The sequence below is a fragment of the Notechis scutatus genome, chromosome 5, assembly GCF_049901735.1.
Source record: "Notechis scutatus isolate UNSWTSFEM ecotype Mainland chromosome 5, rNotScu1.2, whole genome shotgun sequence".
Classification (NCBI taxonomy): domain Eukaryota; kingdom Metazoa; phylum Chordata; class Lepidosauria; order Squamata; family Elapidae; genus Notechis; species Notechis scutatus.
In genome coordinates, this window is record NC_142013.1 from 98,104,465 (window position 1) to 98,128,718 (window position 24,254).

A 24,254-nucleotide genomic window follows, 5' to 3' on the forward strand; every position below is an offset into this window, starting at 1 on the left:
AAGTATTAGGTGAGTCATATTTCTACCATGGTTAAAAAGTGAATCACTGCAGTTAGGTGAATCATGCAATTATTAAATGAATCCAGCTTCCCCCATTGACTTCACTGGTCAGAAACCAGCTGTCATGCCCCTGCTGGAATCTGATTCCGAGGGAGAGGTCGAACAGCTGACAGGGAGTGGGAGTGTGGCTCCAGTGGCTGTGGAGGAAACTCCTAGAGCACGCAGGGAGGAAGGAATAAGGGAGCAACATGGGTTATGGGGGAGAAAAGGGCCCCGATTCCCTTAATTAGCTGCAGCTGGGAAAACAGGATAAAGAGGGTGTTTGCGCACAACTCCTTGCTGGAAGCAAAGCATGAATTATTTTGGTTTTATCTGAGTTCTGGCATCCTCCCAACTGTGTGTGTTTTGTTATCTTTGAAGTCTGCAATTCCTTAACCTGCCCTCTCTCATTAATTGCTGCAGCGTGGTTTGTGTTGGTTTTTATTTATAATTTATATGTATTTTGGATTCGGATGGAATTTCTTCCCTTTAAAAACTGTTCTTGGGAGAATTTTTTCTCCAGCCAATGATAACTGGACATTGGGGGGCAAGTTGGAAGTATTAAAGGGACTTTACCTATTTTTGTGACTTTGTTGCTTTTGTGCCACGCCCCGGGTCATCCCACCCCAGCTGACTGGGTTGTAAATGGCAGTCATATGACCCGGTTTGCTGCACCCAACATAAATTGCCCAGAACCCAAGCTTTTGACCATATAACCATGGGATGCCACAACAATTGTAAGTGTAAGATTGGTTATAAGTCACTTTTTCCAATGTCTTTGTAATTTGGAACAGTTGCTAAATGAATGCTTGCAAGTTGAAGACTGCCTACAACAGGGGTGACAAACTCAATGCCTGGGGGCTGGAAATAGCAGAGGACCAGCCCACAAGGGCTACCACAGGTGACCCTCAAACACAAGTGATGTCATGCTGGCCATGCCCACCCTGGCCATGCAAAGTCAAAACACAATCCTGATGCAGCCCTCAATGAAATCGAGTTTGACACCCCTGATCTACAATAACCAAATCTTATAAATCAGATTGTGCTTTACCTCCCCTTTATCTTATAACGCAGAGCATTAGGAAGAAGCCTTGATGAGCTTCTTCAGAATTCTATTTTGCTTTCTAAGAGTTAAACCATGTTTTATCCCTCTCTGTTTATGAAACAATGTTGACGTATTTCTGATCAGGTTGTCTCCCTTACTCTTATAATACCTACTGTTCTGCTTAGTGGGCTTCCATACAAAATAGCATCTCTCTGCTGTTTTTGGTTTTCTGAAAATCCTCCTGAATTATAAATAGTACAGGACCAGATGATTTCTTGAAAATAAGCATATACCTGAGATTAGTGCTTTAATTAGTTTCTCAATTAAATTTGTTTTTAGTTAGAATAATTTCTTAAAGAATCAGGTAAGCCATGAAATCTGTCTTACAGATGGAAGGTTCAGCAGCTGCATTGGCCTCTGAAAGTACCAACTGGGAAATCAAAGTTGGTTATTCAGATTAGATGCTCTATTTTCCAACAGTGATGATCATCATAGGATTGGTCTCAAGAATAATATCTCTAAGAAATTTCAGAGGTTAAGCTGATTATAGGGATTATAAGCGATGTGTATACCATTGTTTATTGTCAATCCAAAGGTTTGTATTAATTCTGAAAAAAAAATGGTATGAGTTGTATCAGCTTAACAGCTGCAAGAATATGAAAGCTTTTGTTCATCCAGGTTTTTCATCAAAGTGAGAACTCATAGATGAGTGCTTAGCTTGGTGAAGCCAGATCTTCAAATCTGGGAATTGATTATATGTCCAAATTTAGCCAGAATTTTCCATTTAATCATAATATTACAGTGACACTTTTTTCAAACTAACTTTTTGATTTTTTTATTATTTATTTCCTAACATGTTTTAGAGAAAAATACTGACTACATAAACGAGAGAGAAAAATGCTGAATACATAAACAAGAGGAAAAAATGCATGAAAAACTATAAAAACAAACAAATTACAACTAGAACTTAGATTCTCCCTCCCCCTCCCTCCCTCCCCTTCTCTTCCCCTTCCTCCCTCTCTCCCTCCCTCCCTCCCTCCCCCCCTCTCTCTCTGAGTGTGTGTAAAGATTGCAACTTGATACTTGAACCATATTGAGCACAAACACTGGAGAAATGAGAACTTGGTAAGGAACATCATGCATTTCAAATTGGATATAGGACCCTTGAATAAAATCTTTGTGTTTTTGTATGAAAAAGTAAGCACAAGACAAAGAAAGAAAGAAAGGGAAAAGAATGTATAAGAAACACTGTAGTAAATAGAACAAGGGGAAAACTCAGGAAAAGAAATGATAATGGAAAGGAATCCTGGAAAACAGCAGAAAGTAGAGAACCATAATTCAATCTATAAGATCAGTATAGATTGCTTCCTGATCAGAAAGTGTTCTGGGTGAATATGAACTAGTCCACTAGTAAATTTGTCTATTATATGTAAATTTATGAACATGTTTATTTTGAGTTCATATTTATAGAAGGAAACCATTGATTCAGTTACTCAATTTGTACATTTGGGATAAAATAAGCAGTTTTTGTATTGGGTGAGGGATTTTCATTGGTTACCATATAAGTTTGGCATTCTCTCTCCAATTAACACATCGGTCTCCAAGGGGAATATTTAAAGTAGAGATAAACTGTGTGTTGCAAAACTAATTGCACTTTGTTTTTAGAGATACAAATGAACATCATTTCATTTAGCATACTTCTGTTCACGAATGTTTTTTTAAAGAACCAAAATAAATGACAAAGCAACTTTACAAATAAGATTTTAGTAAATTGTTTAAATATTTAATATAAACAATTTTTGGTGCTAATTATTTCAGGCAAAGAAACTGTACATACTCCTTAGCAAATTATTCATTGTTGGTTAGTAATAGATGAATGAGCAAATAGTGGATTATTTTGATTGAATATATCAACCAACAGCATTTAAACTTGATTAATATTCTAGATATGCTAACAGGATAATAGTTATTTGAAAGTCTTGCCCAAATCCCAGGAAGCAATATGTGCATATAGAAAGAAATCACAAATACAGTGAAATAATATGTCTGTATCACTACTACAGACGTTAAAATAGTACAGAGGTTAAAATAATTCAGTAAGTGTACTGAATGGCACTGTTCACTGGGAACTAAAATACTGTCCTACTTATGAATAAATTTCTCTCCTAGTTTTAATAAAAAACAGTAGCACAGCACGAGATAAATCCTTCCATTCTCCAGCATTCAGTCAGAAACTTTTTGGACGAGAAGTGAAATGTCTTCAAGGGGAAAAAAAAACACAAGAAAATCTTTTCAAAGCTGCCTTTTGAAAAAGCACCTTTGAAACATCCTGTTCAGAAAAACCATTTCTGAATACTATACACTTGCTGAGTTTGCAAATGACAGTGATTTTATTAGGATGTGAAAGAATGCAACCAACCATGGTTGGCTCATAAATGCAACTAACAATGGAGTATTTATAGATAAGGTAAACTGTGAATGATAGTGACTGTACTAATTTCATATATATATATATTGCTTTTTATCAAATAAAATTAAAAGAAATGGCAGGAGCATATTATCTTTAAATATTATGTTTAAAACTTGTCTTTTGTTGCGATCAAGTTATGGGTTCTCCTTGCAGCTTTATAGAGTGGCAACTCTGGGTGATACACAATCTTTATCACATTGAAGGTTGAAGATAGTGAAATTACCTGCACAAGTGGTAGACAAGAGGCATGAGCCAATATGGTTGTGCAGTGCTTTACTTCTGGCGCAGAGTAGATGTTTTATAATGTACAGAGTGTGAGTGCAGTATCTGTGTTTAATTTAGCATAGCAGGTATTTCTCTGTACCGAATTAAATTTAACCTTCTGAGTCACCAGCTGCATAGCTTTGATGGCAGATCATGACATAATGACTTCTACTAGCATATCAGCATAAATATTCCTCGTCTCTTCCATTAGTAATGAATTTTTGCCAGTTAAAAGTTAATAGATGGCAGACATCTATTATCACTTTTAATAACTAATAACTAAGTATAGTATATAAAATCATACATTGCAATGTCCTACCTGTCAATGAATACTTCAGCTTCAACCATAACAACACGAGAGCAAACAATAGATACAAATTCAAGGTAAACCACACCAAACTTGATTGCAGGAAATACGACTTCAGCAACAGAGTGGTCAATGTCTGGAATACTCTACCTGACTCTGTAGTTTCTTCCTCAAACCCCAAAAACTTTAACCTAAGACTGTCTACTATTGACCTCACCCCTTTCCTAAGAGGTCTGTAGGGGGGGTGCATAAGCGCACCAACGTGCCTACCGTCCCTGTCCTATTGTTTCTTTTATATATTTTTTATTTTTCTTATATGCATCCATGTCTTCATAACTATGTTTTTACTTATACCTATTATCTTGTAAGCAATTGACAAATTAAAAAAAAAAAAAAACTTCCCCACTATTCCAAGACATGACATTTGTTAATGTGCTCTTTATGTTCTAATTTCTATGGGTATTAATACAAAACCTGGAAAAAAATAGTTTCTATGTTTACTATGAGAAGTCTCTTTTTAGAAATATGGCTTTGTGTGTGTGTGTGTGCTTGTAAAAAACCTCTTGGATTCTATTGAAGGCATAGGAAGGAGAGAATCAACACCTGCCCTGTTTCAGCTTTTTTTAAAAAAATAAAAAATAAAGACACAGCCTACCTTCAGAAGACAGACAGCTCATTTAATTTTCTCAGGCTATTTTCTTTTCTTATGAAGCTTATCAACTCACACTTGTTTTGCACATGTCTTATTCAGAATCATTTATGTTTTGAATGGAATATTTTTGTTAGCCAGGAGATGTATTATTCCTGTGCTATTTTAATAGCGACAAAGCAATGCTGTGATAGATCTTTGCGAGATAAAAGTAAATACATGTGCTTAGAATTCTGAAAGAAAGGAAAGAGCTGTCTTTTTAGAACCACTATAACTAGACTAAACACTCACACTTTGAAAAAGGCTGGTTTTTTTTTTTTCAAAGACAAAAGATTTCAAACGCCTAGGTCCTCACCTAGTTTCAAGAAAGCAAGGACATGTGGGGGGAAAATTACCCTCACATAATCACCTGTACCAGCGGTGAAGGATTAAAAGGATCAGATACTAATGAATAATAGAATCATATTTATACTAAACTGCAAACCAAAGCAAAGGATAAAGAAATGAAGACAAGGTACGGTGCATTAATGAGGATGTGTAAGAACATAATTGCTGACACAAATGTGTAAATAGGAAGTGTAGGACAAGAAAGGAGGTTATGAAGTGAAGAAAATTATCTTCTGCACCCATAAAGAGGAACCAAGGGGGTAAGGTTAATGTAGCGTAGAGGGGCTTGAAAACGAAGTTGATGAGACACTGGTGTAAGAAACACAACTGCATGAAAAGACGGAGAATATTTTCATAACATGTTATGGAACAATGTACAAGATAAGGGCTCCAAAAACCTCTATTTTTTATTGCCAATTGCCAATGTAGTATTTATCACATCCATATTACTATCTCCATCACCTGTCACAGATGAAATATTTCCCACTTCCTTGCATTTCTAATAGCACCAGGTCTTATACCTTTCCTTTTCCTTTCCTTTCCTTTGTCCTTTCCTTTCCCTTCCTTTGTCCTTTCCCCTTTCCTTTCTCCCTTCTCTTCCCTTTCCCCTTTCCTTTCCATTTTCTATGATGACCTGCATGAGTGTTTCTTTGATGACAGATTACAAAAATTGGGATTCTTGTTTAGCTTTCAGAAAAGGCAGCTCTGGGAGGATAAGACAGCCCTTTTCAAATACCTGAAAATTGAGATCAAGGTAGAGCTTCGTTCTCTAGCACTTCAAAGTGGAGGACATGAAAGAATGGATGTTATAAGAAGGTAAATTCTGATGGGATATTTAAAAAAAATAGCAGTAACAGCAAGTGATTACAGAAGCCAATCACCCACAAAGACTGTGGGTTTCCCTTCACTCAATATACTTAAGCAGAGACTTGACAGCCAACTTTCATGATAAAACACCAACATCATGTACACCTGAAAAAAAAAACGTGTCTGAGAAAGAACCAATATTGGGAATCCTGTAACCCAAAGCCATATGTTAATGGTAACTATATGTCTGTATCTTGAAAGTTAGGAAGAATGTAAAATTTCATGTATTAGAAATAGAACTATGAATAAAACTCCATATATTAGGTGAAGACAGGAATTATAAGTAGTAAGCACATTTCCAGCAGTTTTTCCTCTGTGAAATAATGTGATCTGGATTAAATGTAAAACAGTGTAAAAATATACAAACAGTTAAGGTTCAAATCACAATAAATATAGAATCATAGTTGGAAAGAATTTTGGAGGTTGTCAGGAGTCGCCAACCTTTTGGACCTCAGGGACCACCAAACTCATAATTTTAAATCCTGCGGACCACTAATATAAATTTTGACTGACGGTGGCTTGCTGACTTTGGTGGGAAAGTTGGTCCCATATTCCAGAGCTGCAACAGTCATAGGACTGGCCCTTTGGTCATCCCAGAGCAGCTGCTCCTCCACCCGGGTGCACTGGCCTGCCATGGACTGGAGGAGCTACTTTGGGATAACCAAAGGGCCAATCTTGTGACTACTGCACCTCTGGAATATGGGACTGACTTTCCCACCAATGTCAGCAAGCCACCCCAGGCCAGATATCCCTCCCCCACCATTGGTCTTACCTTCCAGTTCCAGCTCGCATGGCTCTACTCAAGGTAAGGTTTGCACTTGGATGAAGGGTGGGGGCCAGCAGGTGGGTGGGCCATGTGATCGGTGCAGCCTTGTGTTCCTGCACAGCCTGGATTAATTGCTTTGGGGGGAGTGCTTTGTGGAGGACATTTCTCTGAGGACCACCAAAATTTTCTCGCGGACCACCAGTGATCCCCAGCCCACCAATTAGCAACCACTGGCCTAAACCATCAGTGGTGAAATTCAAAATATTTTAGTACTCGTTCTGTGGGTGCACGCACGGAGCGTTCTAAAATGGGCAATTTTAAGCATGAAAACTTTGACCATCAGTGCTGGTAAGTAAAACAGCGGAGGCATGGCAATCCGCTCTGCTGTGTCTATCAGCTGAGCAACAAAGAAAGAAAGTATAGGACAGGAAAGGCAGGGGACGGGTGGGTGGGGGCAACTGCTGACCAGCGCTACTGGATCGCTAGAACCGGTGCGAACCAGCAGCATACCACCACGGTGGACCATTCCTTGTTCAGTGCAAGAGCCTCTCTGACAAATGACCTTCAAGCCAGTATTTTTATTTTAAGATGGGTGGACTTCAACTCCCAGAATTCTCCAGTCAGCATGCCTACTCCTGTATAGGTTCTCAATATAAACTTACTGTGAACAGGCAGAAATGGTGGACAAAGCTATTTTATCAGTCTTTTGGGCCAGTGGTACAATTCATCTGGAAAGAAAAAACTTAATCATGGACCGAACCAGTAACTGACAAGATCCTCAAAACTTCCACAAACTTTGCCATACTCTCGGTCTGGAGATCTGGAGCAATACAGCTAGGCATTAAATCTTTATTGCAACTCTGGAGCAGTAGCTATGTAACAACAACAACAAAAAAAGACAAGTGCTAAATGGCATAAGTCCTTTTAATTTAAATCCAATGTCTTATTTTCTACATCCCTATCTGCACAACAGATGGACTGCTCTTCTGGTTCTCATAGGTTCTTATGCTCAGTTGTTTGCATAAACATACACAATTATATGTAAACAGCTACTTGTTTACATTTTCCACATTTGTTCTGAGACTATTTTGCCACTAGCAGAAATCTGATAGTGATGTTCTTTATTGGTCTCAAGCAAGCCAGAATTCATAAGATAAAAATGACTATTATTATACACCAATGCAATTGATACCTGATACCAATAGAAGAGAATTTATGTAGGTCAGGATTGAGCTGTGGATTTATTGGTATTCTCTGGTTGTATGCTTGCAGATATTTCATTATCCAATTAAGTAACATCATCAGTGCAAGAAGGGAATAGCGTTTGCTCTTGGTTTATATATGGTAGTTTGTCCAGTCAGTGTTGGTGGGTGTGTTGTCTTCTACTTGGTAGTTCCTTCATTACACTGTTGTTTACTGCTTAACTGTTTGTCTCATTTGGCTGTCACTTGATTGGGGTAATTGTTTACTGCTTGTCTGGTGTTAATTCAGATATTAGAGTCATAGAACATCTGCAAACAACCAAGCTCAGAGAGCATCAAGAACTCCACAGCTGATAACTGAATAACTTTTCTAATGACATGACTAATATTCACTGGGCATTTACTAATAATTATTTCACCTTATTCTTTTAGGCTCCTCCACTTAGGTCTGAAATAGGAAACTGTTTTTACTTTTTGCACCACCTCAAAAGAAAAAAAAATGAAAATAATAAAATTTTAGGACATTTATTTGAAGGGATTAAGATTGTTAAGAGTAAAAGGAAGTAATATCAAGTTGGTTTATTTGATCCTAATTAAAATAAATATGTTGTCTCCAGAAACTCTTAATGGACTTTTGTTGATTAAAACTCAAATGATGAACTTTTATAGATTTGTTTATATATAAAAGATGGGATTATGGGAAGAAGAGATAAATTGTGGCATTTTAAGAGGTCATAAATTACTAAAAATGTTTATATTTGTTGAGATGGAAGAAGTCATTTCTTTATACATTTCTTTTTGTTTACTGTATTTTCTTTCTACAAGTAAATGTAGAATATCTATATATATAAAAGTCAAATACCACTCACGCATCATCACAAAATCTCCAGAACTATGTCGCCTACAAACTTGAAATTTGGCACATATGTTGCTCTTGGCTTCTAGATGCTAAGAAAGGATTTTTCAAAATGACCATCAGAGCATTAGTATTTCCTATATTATTATTAACATGCTCTGATGCTAAGGAGTTCTACTCCCCCTCCCCACCTGAAAAGAAATCTCTTCCAAATGCAAAACACAAGCAGAGGAGTTTGTTTCAGAGTAGCTTTAGTACAGAACAGTTGAGCTAAGCCACGGCCAGGCTCCTTGCTATCTCCTTCTTGCTCACACAGCAAATACTGTTTCAGTTTTCATGTTTCAGTTTCCAAACAGCCCTCAACTCTCTCACACACTGACAGGATGCTAGCCAGATGAATACCGATGGATGCCGGTAGGCAGAGGCACAATTTTCCCCCTTTATATTCCTCCCCAAAAACTAAGCCCGATCGCATAGTTGTGAAGCAAAACATGGGTATAGAGCTTTTATTGAATAATATATTCAATAAAATGTTTAATCAACTTATAACTTTGCCCTAGAAATAATAATAATAAAAATAACGGCTGTTCTTAACTCATATGCACAAAAAGTCACAAAATGTAACAGTCATTTGGATGGCAAAAAGGCACCCCAAAACAAGAACAAATATTAAAACCATTACAAAGTTATGGCTGTTAGGCAATTCCACATAAAACACCTTGAATAAATATCGGGGGCTAACTGAGAAGACAGGAGAGAACACATCACAGAGGTATGGTCTGGTTCAGTCATTAAAAGACACACACATAAACACACAAATCAAATTCCAGAACTCCTAGGTGTTCCAGCATTGCATAAAAATCCTTTGGAAGAATTGAGCACACAATTGAGGGTCTTTACACCTTCCATCATATTTCGCAGTACAAGATCCATCATTGCAAGGAGGAATGGTTGACAGAATGATTGCTTCCCAATTCAGGTTTAATATGCAGACAATTGGGATACCAGTTCTGTCCAGTGCAGGGATTGTAGAAGTTAGTCTGAATGGCCAATAGGCCCCGCTTCTCCATTCATCTAGGGAGACCTTCGTAGCAATTTTGACATAGGTGTTGACTGAGGTTATGCAGGTTGGAAGCAGGGAGTTCTGAACATAATTTTTTTTTAAAAAAAGTCTTGTGCAGCAGTTCCCAATTCAGTCATTTTTCTTTTCTTGAACAAAAGCATTTGGCTTCTGAGCGAACGTTTCTGCAACCAGCAATGGAAAAACCAGGGAAGCATCAGCATAGACCTGATAAGAGAAAAATAGTGAGAGCTCAGATAGTTGGTCCCTCTCCAAAACATTCATCTGCTTTATCTTAAAATATATTGCCTGTCAGGATGATTATGATGGTAGTCCTGGATCATGCCTCATCCATGCCAGCACGTGATCTCTCAGTCTCTTCTTGTCCCACATACCTTGACAGGCTTAGCATCCATACGGATCTTTCCCCAGGACACTGCCTCGTCAGGCCGTGCTCCTGAATCTGAGCCATCAAACTCCTGTGCGGTGTTGACATATACAGAGAAGTCAGCTCCATTTCTCTGGAAACCCAAAAAACAAACAAACCCCAAAACCATTGGTGACCTCTAAGTCTCAGCTGACTGATTATATCCTTAATCTATATATGTATAAAAGCGAAATGCCCCTCATGCATTATCACAAAATCTCCAGAACTGTAAAGCCTACAAACTTTAAATTTGGCACGTATGTTGCTCTTGGCTTCTAGGTGCTCACTAAGAAAGGATTTTTCAAAATGACCATTCAGATCATTAGTATTGCTTATATTATTATTATTAACACGCTCTGATGCTAAGGAGTACCACTCCCCCTCCCCACCTGAAAAGAAATCTCTTCCAAATGCAAAACACAAGCAGAGGAGAGGAGCTTCAGTTTCACACCACCAAGCAGCTTTAGTACAGAACAGTTGAGCTAAGTCATGCCCAGGCTCCTTGCTGTCTCCTTCTTGCTCACACAGCAAATACTTTCAGTTTCCAAACAGCCCTCAACTCTCTCACACACTGACAGGATGCTAGCCAGATGAATACCGATGGATGCTGGTAGGCAGAGGCAGAATTTTTTTTCCGTGTTTTCCTCCCCAAAAACTAAGTCCAACCACATAGACCCAATCATTATTTAGCATCACTCTTTTGAAGAACATCAAAACTCCTTGTAGAAGTCCTTCCAAGCCTACTAAATAGGACAGTATGAAGAATGTCCAAGGCCTGATTTGACTCAACACGCAGGAAAGAAACTCATAGCATGGGGTCTTCCTCATTGGGAAGAATTACCACGATCTCAACTGGAAATTCCACTTTTGTGGCAATGACCTGTGAGTTGAACAACTCCGAGGCTATACTTGCAACCATTTTAATTCTCTGCAGAACTCTCCAACATAAAAATGTTCACCTTCTGCACTCTTTTCTGGTATAATGGATTACTAGATTGCCTTTAAATATTTATATTTTGTTTTTATTGTTGCAAGCCCTTTGGTTAAAATTATAGGAATTGGGGGATAGCACCAAGATGTCTCTCTACTAATTTTGCTTAAACAAATGTTTTTTCCCCCCCTCACATCATAGACTCTCCCTTCCAAATCAACCTTGACTTTGTGGCTACTACACACCACTCTCCCTCACCATCAAATTTGCATTGGCAATGTGGTGCTTAATAAGGCCTCCACCCAAGATGATCATTCCTGTCTTCCGGGCAAAGATGGCCTGGCTGTTAATGAGTCTCAGGTCTGTAAAAGAGATGATAATAATGGTTATGATGGAGGTGTTGCAAACACACATTGCTCATCTCAATAATAAAATAACAGCTGCTGAGCTTTCAACATACAGCATTTTCTAACCTCAACTTCAATGCAAGAACCGCACTGGAAGTTTACATTGTTGGCATGTCATTCCAATCAGATTGGTGTGTGTGTGTGTGCACATGTATAGGCATGGTGCTTATCTCCATTTCTTGGCCATGGGAGCCAGCGTTGTCCAAAGACACTTCCATGATCATGTAGCCAGCATGGTTATTTGCCAGAGGTGCACAGAAAACTGTTACCTTCCCATCAAAGTGGTACCTATTTATCTACTCGCATTTGCATGCTTTCAAACTGATAGGTTGGCAGGAGCTAGGACAGCTCATCCAGCCACGCAGCACTCAGATCCTGAATTTGGGCTGTCAGCTTTCCATACATATTTGGGGGAGATAAGTATCATTACTAAACAAAGAACTGAATGCTCCCTCAGAGTTAGGCATACTGCATCTACTGTATTTACCGGAGCTAATCTCAAGTTGAAAATGAGGAAGTTTTTAGCTGTTTAATTTTACCACCTAAGCTGTAATTTCCCAGCACTGGAAAACTCTTGATAATATAACAGTTGAAAGTTCTCTTTCAGGGCCTCTTGAACTGCTGCAGAAAAAAAACCTCACAAAGTTAAAATAATAAAATATCAGAGGCAGAAAGCAAACTTTTATCAAATTTTGTTAAGGCAAATGATAAAATCCATCCAAGATTTGATAAAAAAATGCTTTCTGCCTCTGATATTTTATTACACTCTATTAAGAGTGTAATATCAACATTGTACATCCTGTATATATGGTAAATTTCTACATGTACGGTGCTGTCTCTTTACTTGATTTTTAGTACTTTTTTATTTTCAAAAGTTCTCTTCTATTCATCTTGGATTAATGTTAATTTAGTTAGTTGATATTTGTTAATCGGAGTTCAATAAATTTTTATATCTAAAAAAAGGAATACAACATCAGCACCACTGAGCTGCCTTTCTGAGCTAAAGCAAAAGTTGCAAGCAGATTATTACAGACGATTAAGGGGGCCACTTATGTTGCAAATTATCTTCATTCACCTTCTACGATGTCCAGCACAAGACCTGGCTTCTTATAAGAATGGAAGAAAATCATGTCTCCGAGGGATCCATCTGTTATTGCTGGGCTCAATACAGGAATATTATTCTGTTGAGAAAATATAAGTAGCATGGCTCACAGAAGCTAGAGATGCACTTCCTGCATTTGTTTTATGGATTAAAAATGTATTTTATCTTTGCTTGGAGGCCAGTTTTAAAGGAAAATCTAATACTGGGGGAAAGAACAAGCTAGCCACTGGGAAATGTGTGGGACAACTATATTTGCAATACCAAGGGTCATGTGCAAGATCATATAAATACAGGTAGTCCTTGACCTATGACCGTGATGGCGAACCTGTGGCACACAGAACTATTTGTGCCAGCATGCGAGCTGCAGACAAACTTACCTCACTGCTCATGTGCGCGCCTCACAACTGATTTTCGGCTGGTTTGAGGCCTTTTTCGGCCTCCTAAAGGCTTGAGGAAAGCTTCTGCAGGCTTCTAAAAGCTTTGTAGGCCGAAAACTAGCCCCGTTTCGTCACGTCCGGTATTTTCAAAAAAACAGGAAGTGACGAAACGGGGCTAGATTTCAGCCTACAAAGCTTGTAGAAGCCTGCAGATGTCTTCCTCAAGTCTTTGGGAGGCCGAAAATCAGCTGTGAGGTGCAGTGCAGGTGAGGGGGCAGCGGGGTGTGAGTGTGGGATTGCATACGCATGCGTAAGGGACGTGGGGGGGCGTGCGCATTGCCTTCTGGGTGCTGGCACGCTAGCGCAAGCGTGCAAGTGCGCACAATTTTTGGCACAGGAGCCCCAAAAAGTTAGCCACCACTGACCTATGACAACTGAGCCCAAAATTTCTGTTGCAAAGCAAGACAGATGTTAAGTGAGTTCTATCCCATTTTACGACCTTTCTTGGCACACTTGTTGAGTGAACCACTGAACTTGATAAAACTGAACTTGATAAGTTAGTAACACGGTTGTTAAGTGAATCTGATTTCCCGCTTGACTTTGCTTGTCCAAAAATCACAAAATTTGATCACATGATGCCCAGGACACTGCAAACATCGTGAAATACATGCCAGTTGCTAAGTGTCCAAATTTTGATCATAGAACCCTGGAGATGCTGCAATGGTTATGTGAAAAACAGTCATCATTCACTTGACCAGTGCTGTTGTAATTTCAAATTGTCACTAAAAGAATGGTGATAAGTCAAATATTACTTGTATAAAACAGGTCTTGAGATTATCAGAGATTAGAAAAAGGAAGACACTCCCGTTAGGTGAAACAAAGAAGAGCACTTAAACACAAAGAAGTGAAACAACGAATTGAATAGGAATTCCTTTCTCGGCCTACCTTTTGAGCCCAATAACAGACTGATTCTGGATTGTTGATTTCCTTGCCAAGCCGAGCAATGAGCTTGGACGGAGTCCATTTCATACCCTGAAAGGCAGGGAGGATCGAAGGATGGTTAGACAACACAGATGGGTATTGGAAAAAGTTCAGCACAAGGATGTCTTCATTTGAGATGTTTCAGACATGAAAATAACTGAATCTAATAAACAAAAAATAACTTTGGATTCAAGAGTTAGGATTTACTATTATTAGGACTTGGTTTTAATGTTACATTGCCCTTCACCCCTTAGAACAGGGGTGTCAAACTCAAGATTCAGGGGCCAGATCCAGCCTGCTGGATGGTTAGATCTGGCTCATGGGGCCACCCTGGAAACAGCAAAGGATCGACCCACGGTGCCTTCACCAGCAAAAACGGAGCTCAGGAGGCCATGCAAGGCTCCATTTTTGGCCGCGACAGCCTCCTGCAGCCCTTTGCCAGCGAAAACGGAGGCCCAGGGAGGCTGTGTACTTGGTTTTGACTTGCAGAGGGCTGCAGAAGGCTGTCACAGTCAAAAAGGGAGCCTCGATGAGTGACATCAAGCTGGCCACTCCCACCCTGGCCACGCCCCAAGATCAAACACAACCCTGATGCGGCTCTCAATGAAATCGAGTTTGACACCCCTGCCTTACAATATATTTTCTTCTCCCTGGGACATGAAGGAATAATCCAAAGATTCAAAATTAGCACACACATTTTGCAATTATCATACAGAAAAACAACCCAAACCTAGACTTTTTTTCACCCTTAACAGTTCAGCTCTCACCTCTGTGTCTTGTTCAATCACCATCTGGTCTAGGATTGGCATTAGCCAATCCTCAAACTTGCAGTAATTGTCATTGGGCACTAAGAGATTCCCAATCCTAGAGGAAGGGAAAAGGAAATAGCTATTGATCTCTACTTTGCATTGCCTTTCTAAGCACCACAAAAGATCACCTTCTCAAAACTATACATGAGATAACATAAGTTATTATATGGGAGGAAATGGAAAGTAATATCTGGGCACAATACCAGTCACAAAAATAATAAAAGATGCTGATTTCTGATGAGGTTGGATTATCCTTCAACATGACTAAAGGAACCACCTGTTAATTCCATTCTTCCGTAGTTCTTTCCCTTGCAAGCTAAAGTCTCCAATATAAGTGGGTGCCAAGCATTTGATCAGATCTTCCTCCACGCCACCTGCTGTGGTCACCAAAACATCAACCTACAAAATCAAATGTAACATTCAACAAAGGATACAAAGGATCAAAGCTTGTTTGCAATTAACACCCTAGAAAATAAGGATTTTATACTTATGTAGATTTTTAACGAAGGATATTTACCTACGTAGTAAGGTTGTATTGCTTTTATCCTTTTAATCTTTCTAATTATCTTCTCCTACTGGTATCATGATTTATCACTTTGTTGTTTCTATACATACTGAGAGCTTAGGTATGTCCACTGAGAGCTTATGTTTGTATGTACACTGTACATTTGTACGTACACTGACAGCTTATGCACTGGAGACAAATTCCTTGTGTGTCCAATCACATTTGACCAATAAAGAAGTCAATTCTATTCTGTTCTAATTCTATTGTGCTCTAATTCTATTCTATTGTGCTCTAATTCTATTCTATTCTGTTCTAATTCTATTCTATTCTGTTCTAATTCTATTCTATTCTGTTCTAATTCTATTCTATTCTGTTCTAATTCTATTCTGTTTCTGTTCCATTTCTGCTTCATTTTACTCTACTCTACTCAACCTCTACTATACTCTACTCTCCTCCTCTGTGAAGGATTACTTTGGTTCAGCTTTGCCATCAATCACACAACTTCAATGGCTGATCATCTCTTTTCAGAGTGATTGAAGAAGTATTTCCCATAACTTCTTTCTTTCCAGCCATGTATATCCATCTAAATGCCAGAGAACCATGGTATAACAAATTTCCCATAATTCTTCTTTCTGAAACACCCATTTCCTTTTCCAACCACATAAACATACAAAAAATTTTTTTTTACTTAGAAATCAAAGGCGGAAACATATTTCTCAATCAAGCCATACCATGTTATGTTGCACCAGATAGCGGATGGACTCACGAACACCTGAGCTGATGAGGTTGGATGTGAAGCCCAAGAAAATTGTACAGCTAGTCAGGCAGCGAGAACAGGGATTCAAATCAGCATGATTCCCTTCATCCTCCCCTAATGGTGTCAACTTTGCTTCTATCTGCAACATAATTCAATCATTTGAATCAAATTCAACCCAGGTGAAACATTTTTTTCCAGAGCTCATAGCAGGGAAGAAGGCCAAACAAGACAAACAAATCTTGTTTACAAAAACAAATCCTTTAAGCTACTTATAATTGCAGAAAAAATGGGACACAGTCATAAGGAATAGGTACATTTGATTTTAAAATGTTTAGTTTACTTCCAGTTTAGATAATCTGAGATGGAAAGTGGCGTGAAGAATTAAAAAAAAAAATGTAAGTGTAGTTTGTGGGCCTTCCTGATTTTTAACAGCAAATTCTACCAAAAATCTAAGTCTAAATGAATCCTGTTGTTAATGTTAAAATAAGCACATGTCAAAGATAAGGTGGCTGGCTTAGTTTATGAGTAAAAATTAATTTAGTTTTGGGGGCTTCCGGTTTGAGCTTCTTCAGCGACAGACCGAAACCTCGTATCTGCGAGGCTTTGATCCGTGCTCGCCCCTGGAGCGCCCCGAGCCAGCTGGTTTCGGGGCTAAGCCACCCCGTAGAGGTGATGAAGAGGGGGGAGACTGCCAGCAGGGTTGAGAAGAGCTGCATCTCTCCTCCCCAGCTGGCCATTACTCCCTTTCCCGAAGGCGGCTGCAGTGGTGGTCAGAAATGGCCACCACAAAGAAGAACTCGACCGGAAAAGAATGTGCAGGAGGAAGATAAGAAGAGAAAGTTTTGGTTGACTGGGTCAAACAGCAAAAGCAACAAAAAAAGAATAAAAGGGTAGGATCTGGAAGGGAGGAGACTGCCTGGAATTAAAAAAGAATTTACAGCAAAATCTCAACAGAACTTCCAAAAGATACATTCTAATTGAAATATCGCAACAAAAACCCCAGGAAGAGAAAGTCGAAAAAGAAATAAGAAGATATAACTCGGGACTATCTGGATTACTTGATGATTTCTGGATTCTTGGTTATTGTTTTGAATGACTAAAATCAATCGGGTGGTTGTTTAAAACTGTTTAAAATGGCTCCACTTTTAGAAGAACTGAAAATGGAACTTAAAAAGTACAAAGAAGATGCACAAGAAGGGAGAGGTTCTTTTGGCTTTGTATTTCAATTTTTAGAAATGGAGATTTGGAATGATGAGAAACAACAAGAAATGCCTGCAGAACAAGAAGATTGCGATAAAGAAGAAGCCATCTTTAATGAACAAGTAATCTTAGATGGGGGAAAAAAGGAAAGTGGGGAAAAAGAATGGAAAGTTTAAGATTGGGAAAAACAACTGCAAAAAAAAAAATAGAGTGAAAAATAAGTATAAAATCAGAAAGCAACAGAAGAGGGAAATGCAGAAGAGAGAATTAGAACTAGAGAGACAAGGGGGTAAAAAGGGGAGGGAGAAGATGAGAGGGAAGAAAGAAAGGAAAAGAAGTTATAAAGGACAGAAGCAAAATATAGAGAAACAGGGCCTATTTAGAGATAATGGGTGAAAACTTAATGGAAAAGGGGATTCTGCAAAGGTACATAAGATAGTATGGTTATATTAGAAGCAGAAATAATTTTAGAAAATATGAAACAATGTATGATTAAAATGTCTGATAAAATAGCTATCATAATTCAGTGGAATGCTTGTCAATAAATAAATGTAACAAAAGGTATATTTAATGATCTATAAAACATATGTGAAGAGAAATAAGGGAAAAATTAATTATGAAGATTATATGTGTTTTTAAGGAAGTATGATATTTAATTGAAAAGAAGTGTTAAAGATGTTAAGATTTTAATGATTATTAATGATAGAACTGAACTGGAATGGAATGAGGGTTTATAATTACATATATTTACAATCTTTCTTTTTTTTAAAAAAGAATATAGTGTGTATTATAAGAATGTACCAAGCAGAATTTGATTGGAAGTTATGTATTATATATTATATTGAAGGTCATAAACTTAAGGTATATATTGAAGTTTAAATAAGAGTTGAATGGATGTAATTAAAAGATATAAAGGTGTCATACTCCAATTAGTAACTATAATAATATGAAATTAAAACAGAACAGACAAAAGTATAAATATAATGATTTGAATTGAGATGAGATAATCAAAATAAAATTGAGAAAATTAAAAGAGGGGGAAAACTATATAGAAAATGTAAAATAGTATAAGATATGGAATAGAATACAAAAAGGAGCATGAAATTGAGTTTTGTGTCTGTATAAAGAAGTTCAACCCGGGACCATGCTATTTTCAAAAAAGATGTTTTACTTGTATTTTGTATGTGTGAAAACCCAAATAAAACTTTATTAAAAAAATTAATTTAGTTTTAATATATGTTTAGAACGTAAGAAAATGTTTGTGGATTTTAAGCCTGTAGTAGTTAAAGCAGGATCTGAACATAGAAGAAAAAGATGAGAAGGAGAGAGGGTTGTTTTGAAATTAAATCAACTAGCAAAGATAAAACAACCACAATCCGGTGTTATTGATGTTTTGCAAGAGATGTTTTTGCAATGGAGACTGTTATTTAAGATATAAAAGATCTGTATACAGACTTGCAATGTGTTATCAAGCTTGTGAAAACAATTATCTTGTTCATGGCTTGGTAGACAAAAAGCAAAAGTTACCAAAATAAAAAAAGATTTTTGGGACAGCCGCCACTTCAAGATGATTCCATCCAAAATCTACTTCATTCCCTCAGCCTCATCATACCACAGGTTGCCCATCAAAATCCAAACCATTATGGATATTATTAACCAGCTGAATTCTATGCCATAACGATGAGATTAAAGTTCATCGCTTTTTTCAGAATTGGGCAGTCCAGTCATTGGGCAAATAAACAAAATTGGCCTTTTATAACCATTTTGTACCCAAAGCTCAATGTACCCAATTCCTATGTACCCAATGTACCTAATCCCTGTGATCCAATTGCATCGTAACATACGAATAGAATATTGTGAGAATGCGAGCAAATAAAAGATACACAGGATAGGCAAGAATGTATATTCATGAAAGTGGAGATGTAGTTAGGTGATATATAGTCATTAAGCACATTTAAGGATGGAAATCAGTATCTACCTTTCTATCTAGTCTACTGTCCCTTTATCCCATCAGAAATCGTTCTGGCCACTTACCATTCGATTTATTTCATTCACAGCTTGTCCAAAACTGGTAGCCTGGAAACCAGTGTTGAGATACGACTGGAGCAAGGCATGATAGTCTAATCCCTGGTCAAAATCATAGCCTTGTACAGTTGAGCTTCCATTAGGGAGTTCTCCGCTGGGCTTTAGTACGGCTGCCACTGCTCCAGCTGGTAGGGCACTAGTCACATTCTCCATCAGGTGAAAGGTGAAGCAGATTATAGTCTGGGAAAATAAAGTCACAAATAAGATTTGAGTTTAGAAGATTTTCTGTCCTGTAACTATCATTACAGAATCATGGATCTACACTTCTTAGATTTCTAGGGTCCTACAAATCAAGTTTTCTATGTAAGGAAAAAAATAAGTTTGAATAATTTTTCCCATTCATTCCCCCATTTTCTGGATGGCCAATTCCATACAAATAGTGATGAACTTACATTAGCAGTTCATCCCAATGAACTATTTATCTCCAAGCAATTCTGGATAATGACATGCATGTTGAATAATCCCCATTTCCCCTCATTAATTATTTTGCCTCAATAAACACAAGGAGTCTGTTAGGTACAAATGTATTTGAAATAAACTGTGAAATGATAGCAAAATTTAGGTTCAACCAGAGACAGAAAGACATTCCTGAGAAAGATCACACTATCAATCATATAAAAACTGTGATGTTGATGCTATTATACAACTTGGTAGAGCTTGCGATATGAACTTAGTAGTATGGGCTGTAGGCTTATCTTTTCAGAGATTCTACCAGTATACAAGGAACAAAAAGGGAAAGGCCAGCGTGTAGCAGAGTTTAATGTGTGGCTAAAGGAGTGGTGTAAAAGGGAAGGCTTTGGTTTTATTAGTCATGATGTCTGCAGCTGGTCCAAAGAAAAAAATGTACAAAAGAGATGGTTTGCATCCATCAAAGAAAGGGACTGAGTTACTTGGCATTAAATTCACAGATTTTCTGGATAAACATTTAAACTGAATAGCGGGGACAGAGAATTAATGGATACAGAACATTTTTGTCCCAGCAATCTAAAATTAATAAGAATACCAGTACATGTAACATAGATGTTTGTGCAGGTAAGATTATCAACCTTGCTCTCAAGCAAAACCAAGCATTTAATAGTGAGTGCCATACCATGTGCATTAATCAAACAGGTGGCAACAAAGGAGGGGCAGTCAGGCACAACACAGGTTATGTAGACAGTAAACACAGCATCAGACATAAAGATCTAAAATGCCTATATACAAATGCACAAAGTCTAGGGAACAAACAGGGTGAACTCGAATTACGAATACATGAAGGCAGATATGATATAGTTGGAATAACAGAAACTTGGTGGGATGAAACCCATGACTGGAACATACTGGTAGAAGGATACAAACTGTTCAAAAAAAACCAGACCCTATAAAAGAGGAGGTGGAGTTGCACTGTATGTAAAGGACCACTATATTGCTACAGACATGCATGAAACCAAAGATGAAAACCTCCTAGAATGCATATGGGTCAATATAAAAGAAAAAAAAAAAAAGAATAACATGGCTATAGGTGTATATTATAGGCCACCCAAGCAGAAAAAAATAGATGTCCTTTTTGCCAACCAACTAACAAACATATGCAGAAAACACACAACAAATAGTAATGGGGGATTTCAATTATCCTGATATCAATTGGAAAACTAATTCTGCACCAAGTGAGAAATCAAATAAGTTCCTAACCAACCTAGCTGACAACTTTGTTGTCCAAAAAGGTAGAGGATGGAACTAGAGGGACAGCCATACTGGACAAATCTTAGAAACAGAGAAGAAGAGATAGAGGGAGTTGAAACTGCAGGAACCTTGGGTGAGATTGACCATGTCATACTAGAATTCAACATAACACAAATACAAGCAACAGAACATAATGACACCAGAGTCTTGGATTTTAAAAGGGCTCATTTTAATAAACTCAGAGAGAACTTGGAAAAGATTCCATGGATAAAAATCCTAAAGGGGAAAACAACTCAAGAATCTTGGGAAACTCTAAAAAGTATGATCATAGGAGCCCAGACCAGCACAATACCACTGAGAAAGAAAAACAAGAAATCCAAGAAGAAACCAGCATGGCTGCACAAAGATCTCTCTGGCAAATTGAAAGAAAAAAAGGACAAGTACAAAAAATGGAAAGAAGGACATACAATTAAGGCAGAATATCAGCAGACAGCCAGAATCTGCAAAGACGAAGTCAGGATAGCAAAGGCTCAGAACGAACAAAGACTTGCAATAAAAGTCAAAGTCAAAAAAAGTTTCTTCCAACATATAAATAACAAGAAAAACAAGGAAACAGTTGGTCCACTAAAGAGAGAAGATGGCAAGGAAGTAACAGGCAACAGAGAGAAAGCAGAATTGCTTAACTCATTCTTTGGATCCGTCTTCACGCAAAAAGAAACTATAGCTCAACCCACCAAAAACGTAACTGTAAAATAAAAGTTAAAATAAGCAAAAAAATAGTAAGAGAACACCTGTCTGATCTTGATGAAAACAAATCACCGGGGCCTGATGGATTACATCCCAGAGTTTTAAAGGAGCTCGCAGAGGTCATCTCAGAACCACTGCACCATATCTTTCAAAAATCCTGGAGCACCGGGGAACTACCAGAGGACTGGAAAAGAGTTGATGTGGTTCCCATCTTCAAAAAAGGAAAAAAAACAGACCCAGGAAACTATAGACCAATCAGCCTAACATCAATACCCAGGAAGATACTGGAAAAGATAATAAAAAACAGATCTGTCAACATCTAGAAACAAGTAAAGTAATAACTAGCAATCAGCACGGGTTTGTTAAAAACAGATCATGCCAAACCAATCTTATTTCATTCTTCAACATAGTGACTAAATTAGTAGACCAGCAAAATATTGTGGACATAATATATTTAGATTTCAGCAAGGCTCTATAGCAGTAACTGTGAGAGGGATCTTGGAGTCTTAGTGGACAACCAGCTAAATATGAGCCAGCAGTATGCAGCAGCTGCCAAAAAAGCTAATGCAATCCTAAATTGTATTAACAGAGGGATACAGTCAAGATCAAGGGAAGTACTAATACCACTCTACAAAGCCTTAGTAAGACCACACCTAGAGTACTGCATCCAGTTTTGGTCACCACATTATAAAAAAGATTTTGAGACTCTAGAAAAAGTACAGAGAAGAGCAACCAGGATGATTAAAGGACCGGAGACTAAAATATATGAAGAATGGTTACAGGAACTGGGCTTGGCTAGTCTAGTAAAGAGAAGGACCAGGGGAGACATGATAGCAGTCTTCCAATATTTGAGGGGCTGCCACAGAGAGGAAGGGGTCAAGCTATTTTCTAAAGCACCCGAAGATGCTTTAGACAAGGGATAATGGATGGAAACTGAACAAGGAGAGATTTAATCTGGAAATAAGGAGAAACTTTCTGACAGTGAGAACGATCAACCAATGGAACAGCCTGCCCTCGGAAGTTGTGGGAGCGCCATCAGTTGAGACTTTCAAGAAGAGATTGGACTGCCATTTGTCAGAAATGGTGGAGGGTCTCCCGCTTGGGCGGGGTTTGGACTAGATGACCTACAAGGTGCCTTCCAACTCTGATGATCTGTTATCTGTTCAAAAGGGGGACAAAATAAAAGAACTCTTGGATTATAGATTGGTTTTATCTCAAGTGATTTTTTAAAATGCTACTTTCAGCAGTGCATTGCAATACAAAAGAACATCAACAAATCAATTGTAACAGCCCTGTGAGGAATTCTGAGGACTGTTGGAGTTGAACACCTGAGACTCCTTATCTTTTTGCTTTACCATTCCACTTTCTCCTAGGAGATGCAACTTTGCAAATATTCCTCTTCAGGCATTTCAGGTTTGTGGTCACTTTTTTAACTTGCTAAATCTGGGAAAAGTAGATGTTTCTTAGATTCCGGGCCACTCCAGGTTTCAAAGGCATCTGAGAAGGGTGAGCATGCAAGTGCCTATGTGTGTTGCCAAGATGCCATGCAAGGGGGGGGGAGGAGGGGGAGGCTCGCAGGACTTCAGTGCAATATTTCTTTTGTCCTTTTACCTGCAAACACACTTCTGTGTATGCCCTGTGAGGTGGCACGGATACAGAAGAGTGCTCGTGTCGCCCCCCCAGCTTTTGTTCTGACTCTACAGAAGAGCTTCGACACAGGGGCTTCTTGCGGGCATCAAACGATCCCCACTGAGCATCAGAGCAGGATCCACAATAAAAGCAACGCAATGCAATGCTTTTGGTTTTTTGGGGTGGGTGGGCAATCAATGCAATGCAATGCAAATGCAGGGGGTGATAAATCCTTAGCATCGCCCCCCCACCACTTCCAAAAAGAAAACCTCCAATTCTTTTAATATCTCTTTCCCACTTTCCTGCCTCTTACCTGGAGATTTTTTTTCGAGGTCCTACGAGCTCTGCCACCCCCGGAGCCACCCCGCGCCTCCTTTCCCTTCTCCTGGACGTCGGCCGGGCCGAGCAGAGCCGGGCAACCTGCTCGGATCTCCTCGGGCTAAGCCGCACCGAGCGGCCGGCAAGCAGAGCCGGGCAGAAAGAGAGCTTTAGCCGGTTGCACTCGCTCCGCTCGGCTGGGGAAAGGGGGGGAGAACTTCCGCCAGGAGGTGTTCCCTTTCTCCCTTCTCGAAGAGCAGGAGCAGGAAGTCGGCTTCAAGGACGGGCGGAAGCCGGAAGAAGGTTGGCACGTTTGCCTGTGCCAAGGATAGTCCTAGACCGGGAACGCGCGTCATTTTTTGTTTTTGTTTGTTTGTTTGTGTTTTACAAAAGGGTCGTCGGGGA

At 38.6% G+C, this 24,254-nt stretch overlaps 1 protein-coding gene across 2 annotated transcripts; it reads right to left on the reverse strand.

Moving 5' to 3' along the window:
* Positions 1-9,343: 9,343 nt before the first annotated feature.
* Positions 9,344-24,040, reverse strand: DHPS (deoxyhypusine synthase). 2 transcript variants are annotated; one of them, XM_087967384.1, is made up of 10 exons: positions 23,845-24,040; positions 19,443-19,673; positions 16,183-16,347; positions 15,224-15,345; positions 14,905-15,001; positions 14,102-14,188; positions 12,753-12,858; positions 11,529-11,632; positions 10,308-10,391; positions 9,344-10,140 (listed from the first exon to the last, which is right to left on the reverse strand). In XM_087967384.1, the coding sequence occupies exons 2-10, from the start codon at positions 19,644-19,646 to the stop codon at positions 10,045-10,047; spliced, it is 1,065 nt and encodes a 354-aa protein (XP_087823510.1). In that variant the 5' UTR covers positions 19,647-19,673; positions 23,845-24,040; the 3' UTR covers positions 9,344-10,044. The 2 variants fall into 2 exon arrangements, with proteins under 2 accessions (XP_087823510.1, XP_026524771.1); XM_026668986.2 differs by having other exon boundaries at positions 10,308-10,433.
* Positions 24,041-24,254: the final 214 nt, after the last annotated feature.

Bases quoted from the DNA above. Each gene is read 5' to 3' on its own strand.
- DHPS (XM_026668986.2), bottom strand. From the start codon at position 19,646: ATGGAGAATGTGACTAGTGCCCTACCAGCTGGAGCAGTGGCAGCCGTA. The intron at 16,348-19,442 runs GTAAGTGGCCAG...ATTATGTTGCAG, and splicing joins TGAATGAAATAAATCGAATG to ATAGAAGCAAAGTTGACACC. The intron at 10,141-10,307 runs GTATGTGGGACA...TTCTCTTATCAG, and splicing joins TGGATGCTAAGCCTGTCAAG to GTCTATGCTGATGCTTCCCT.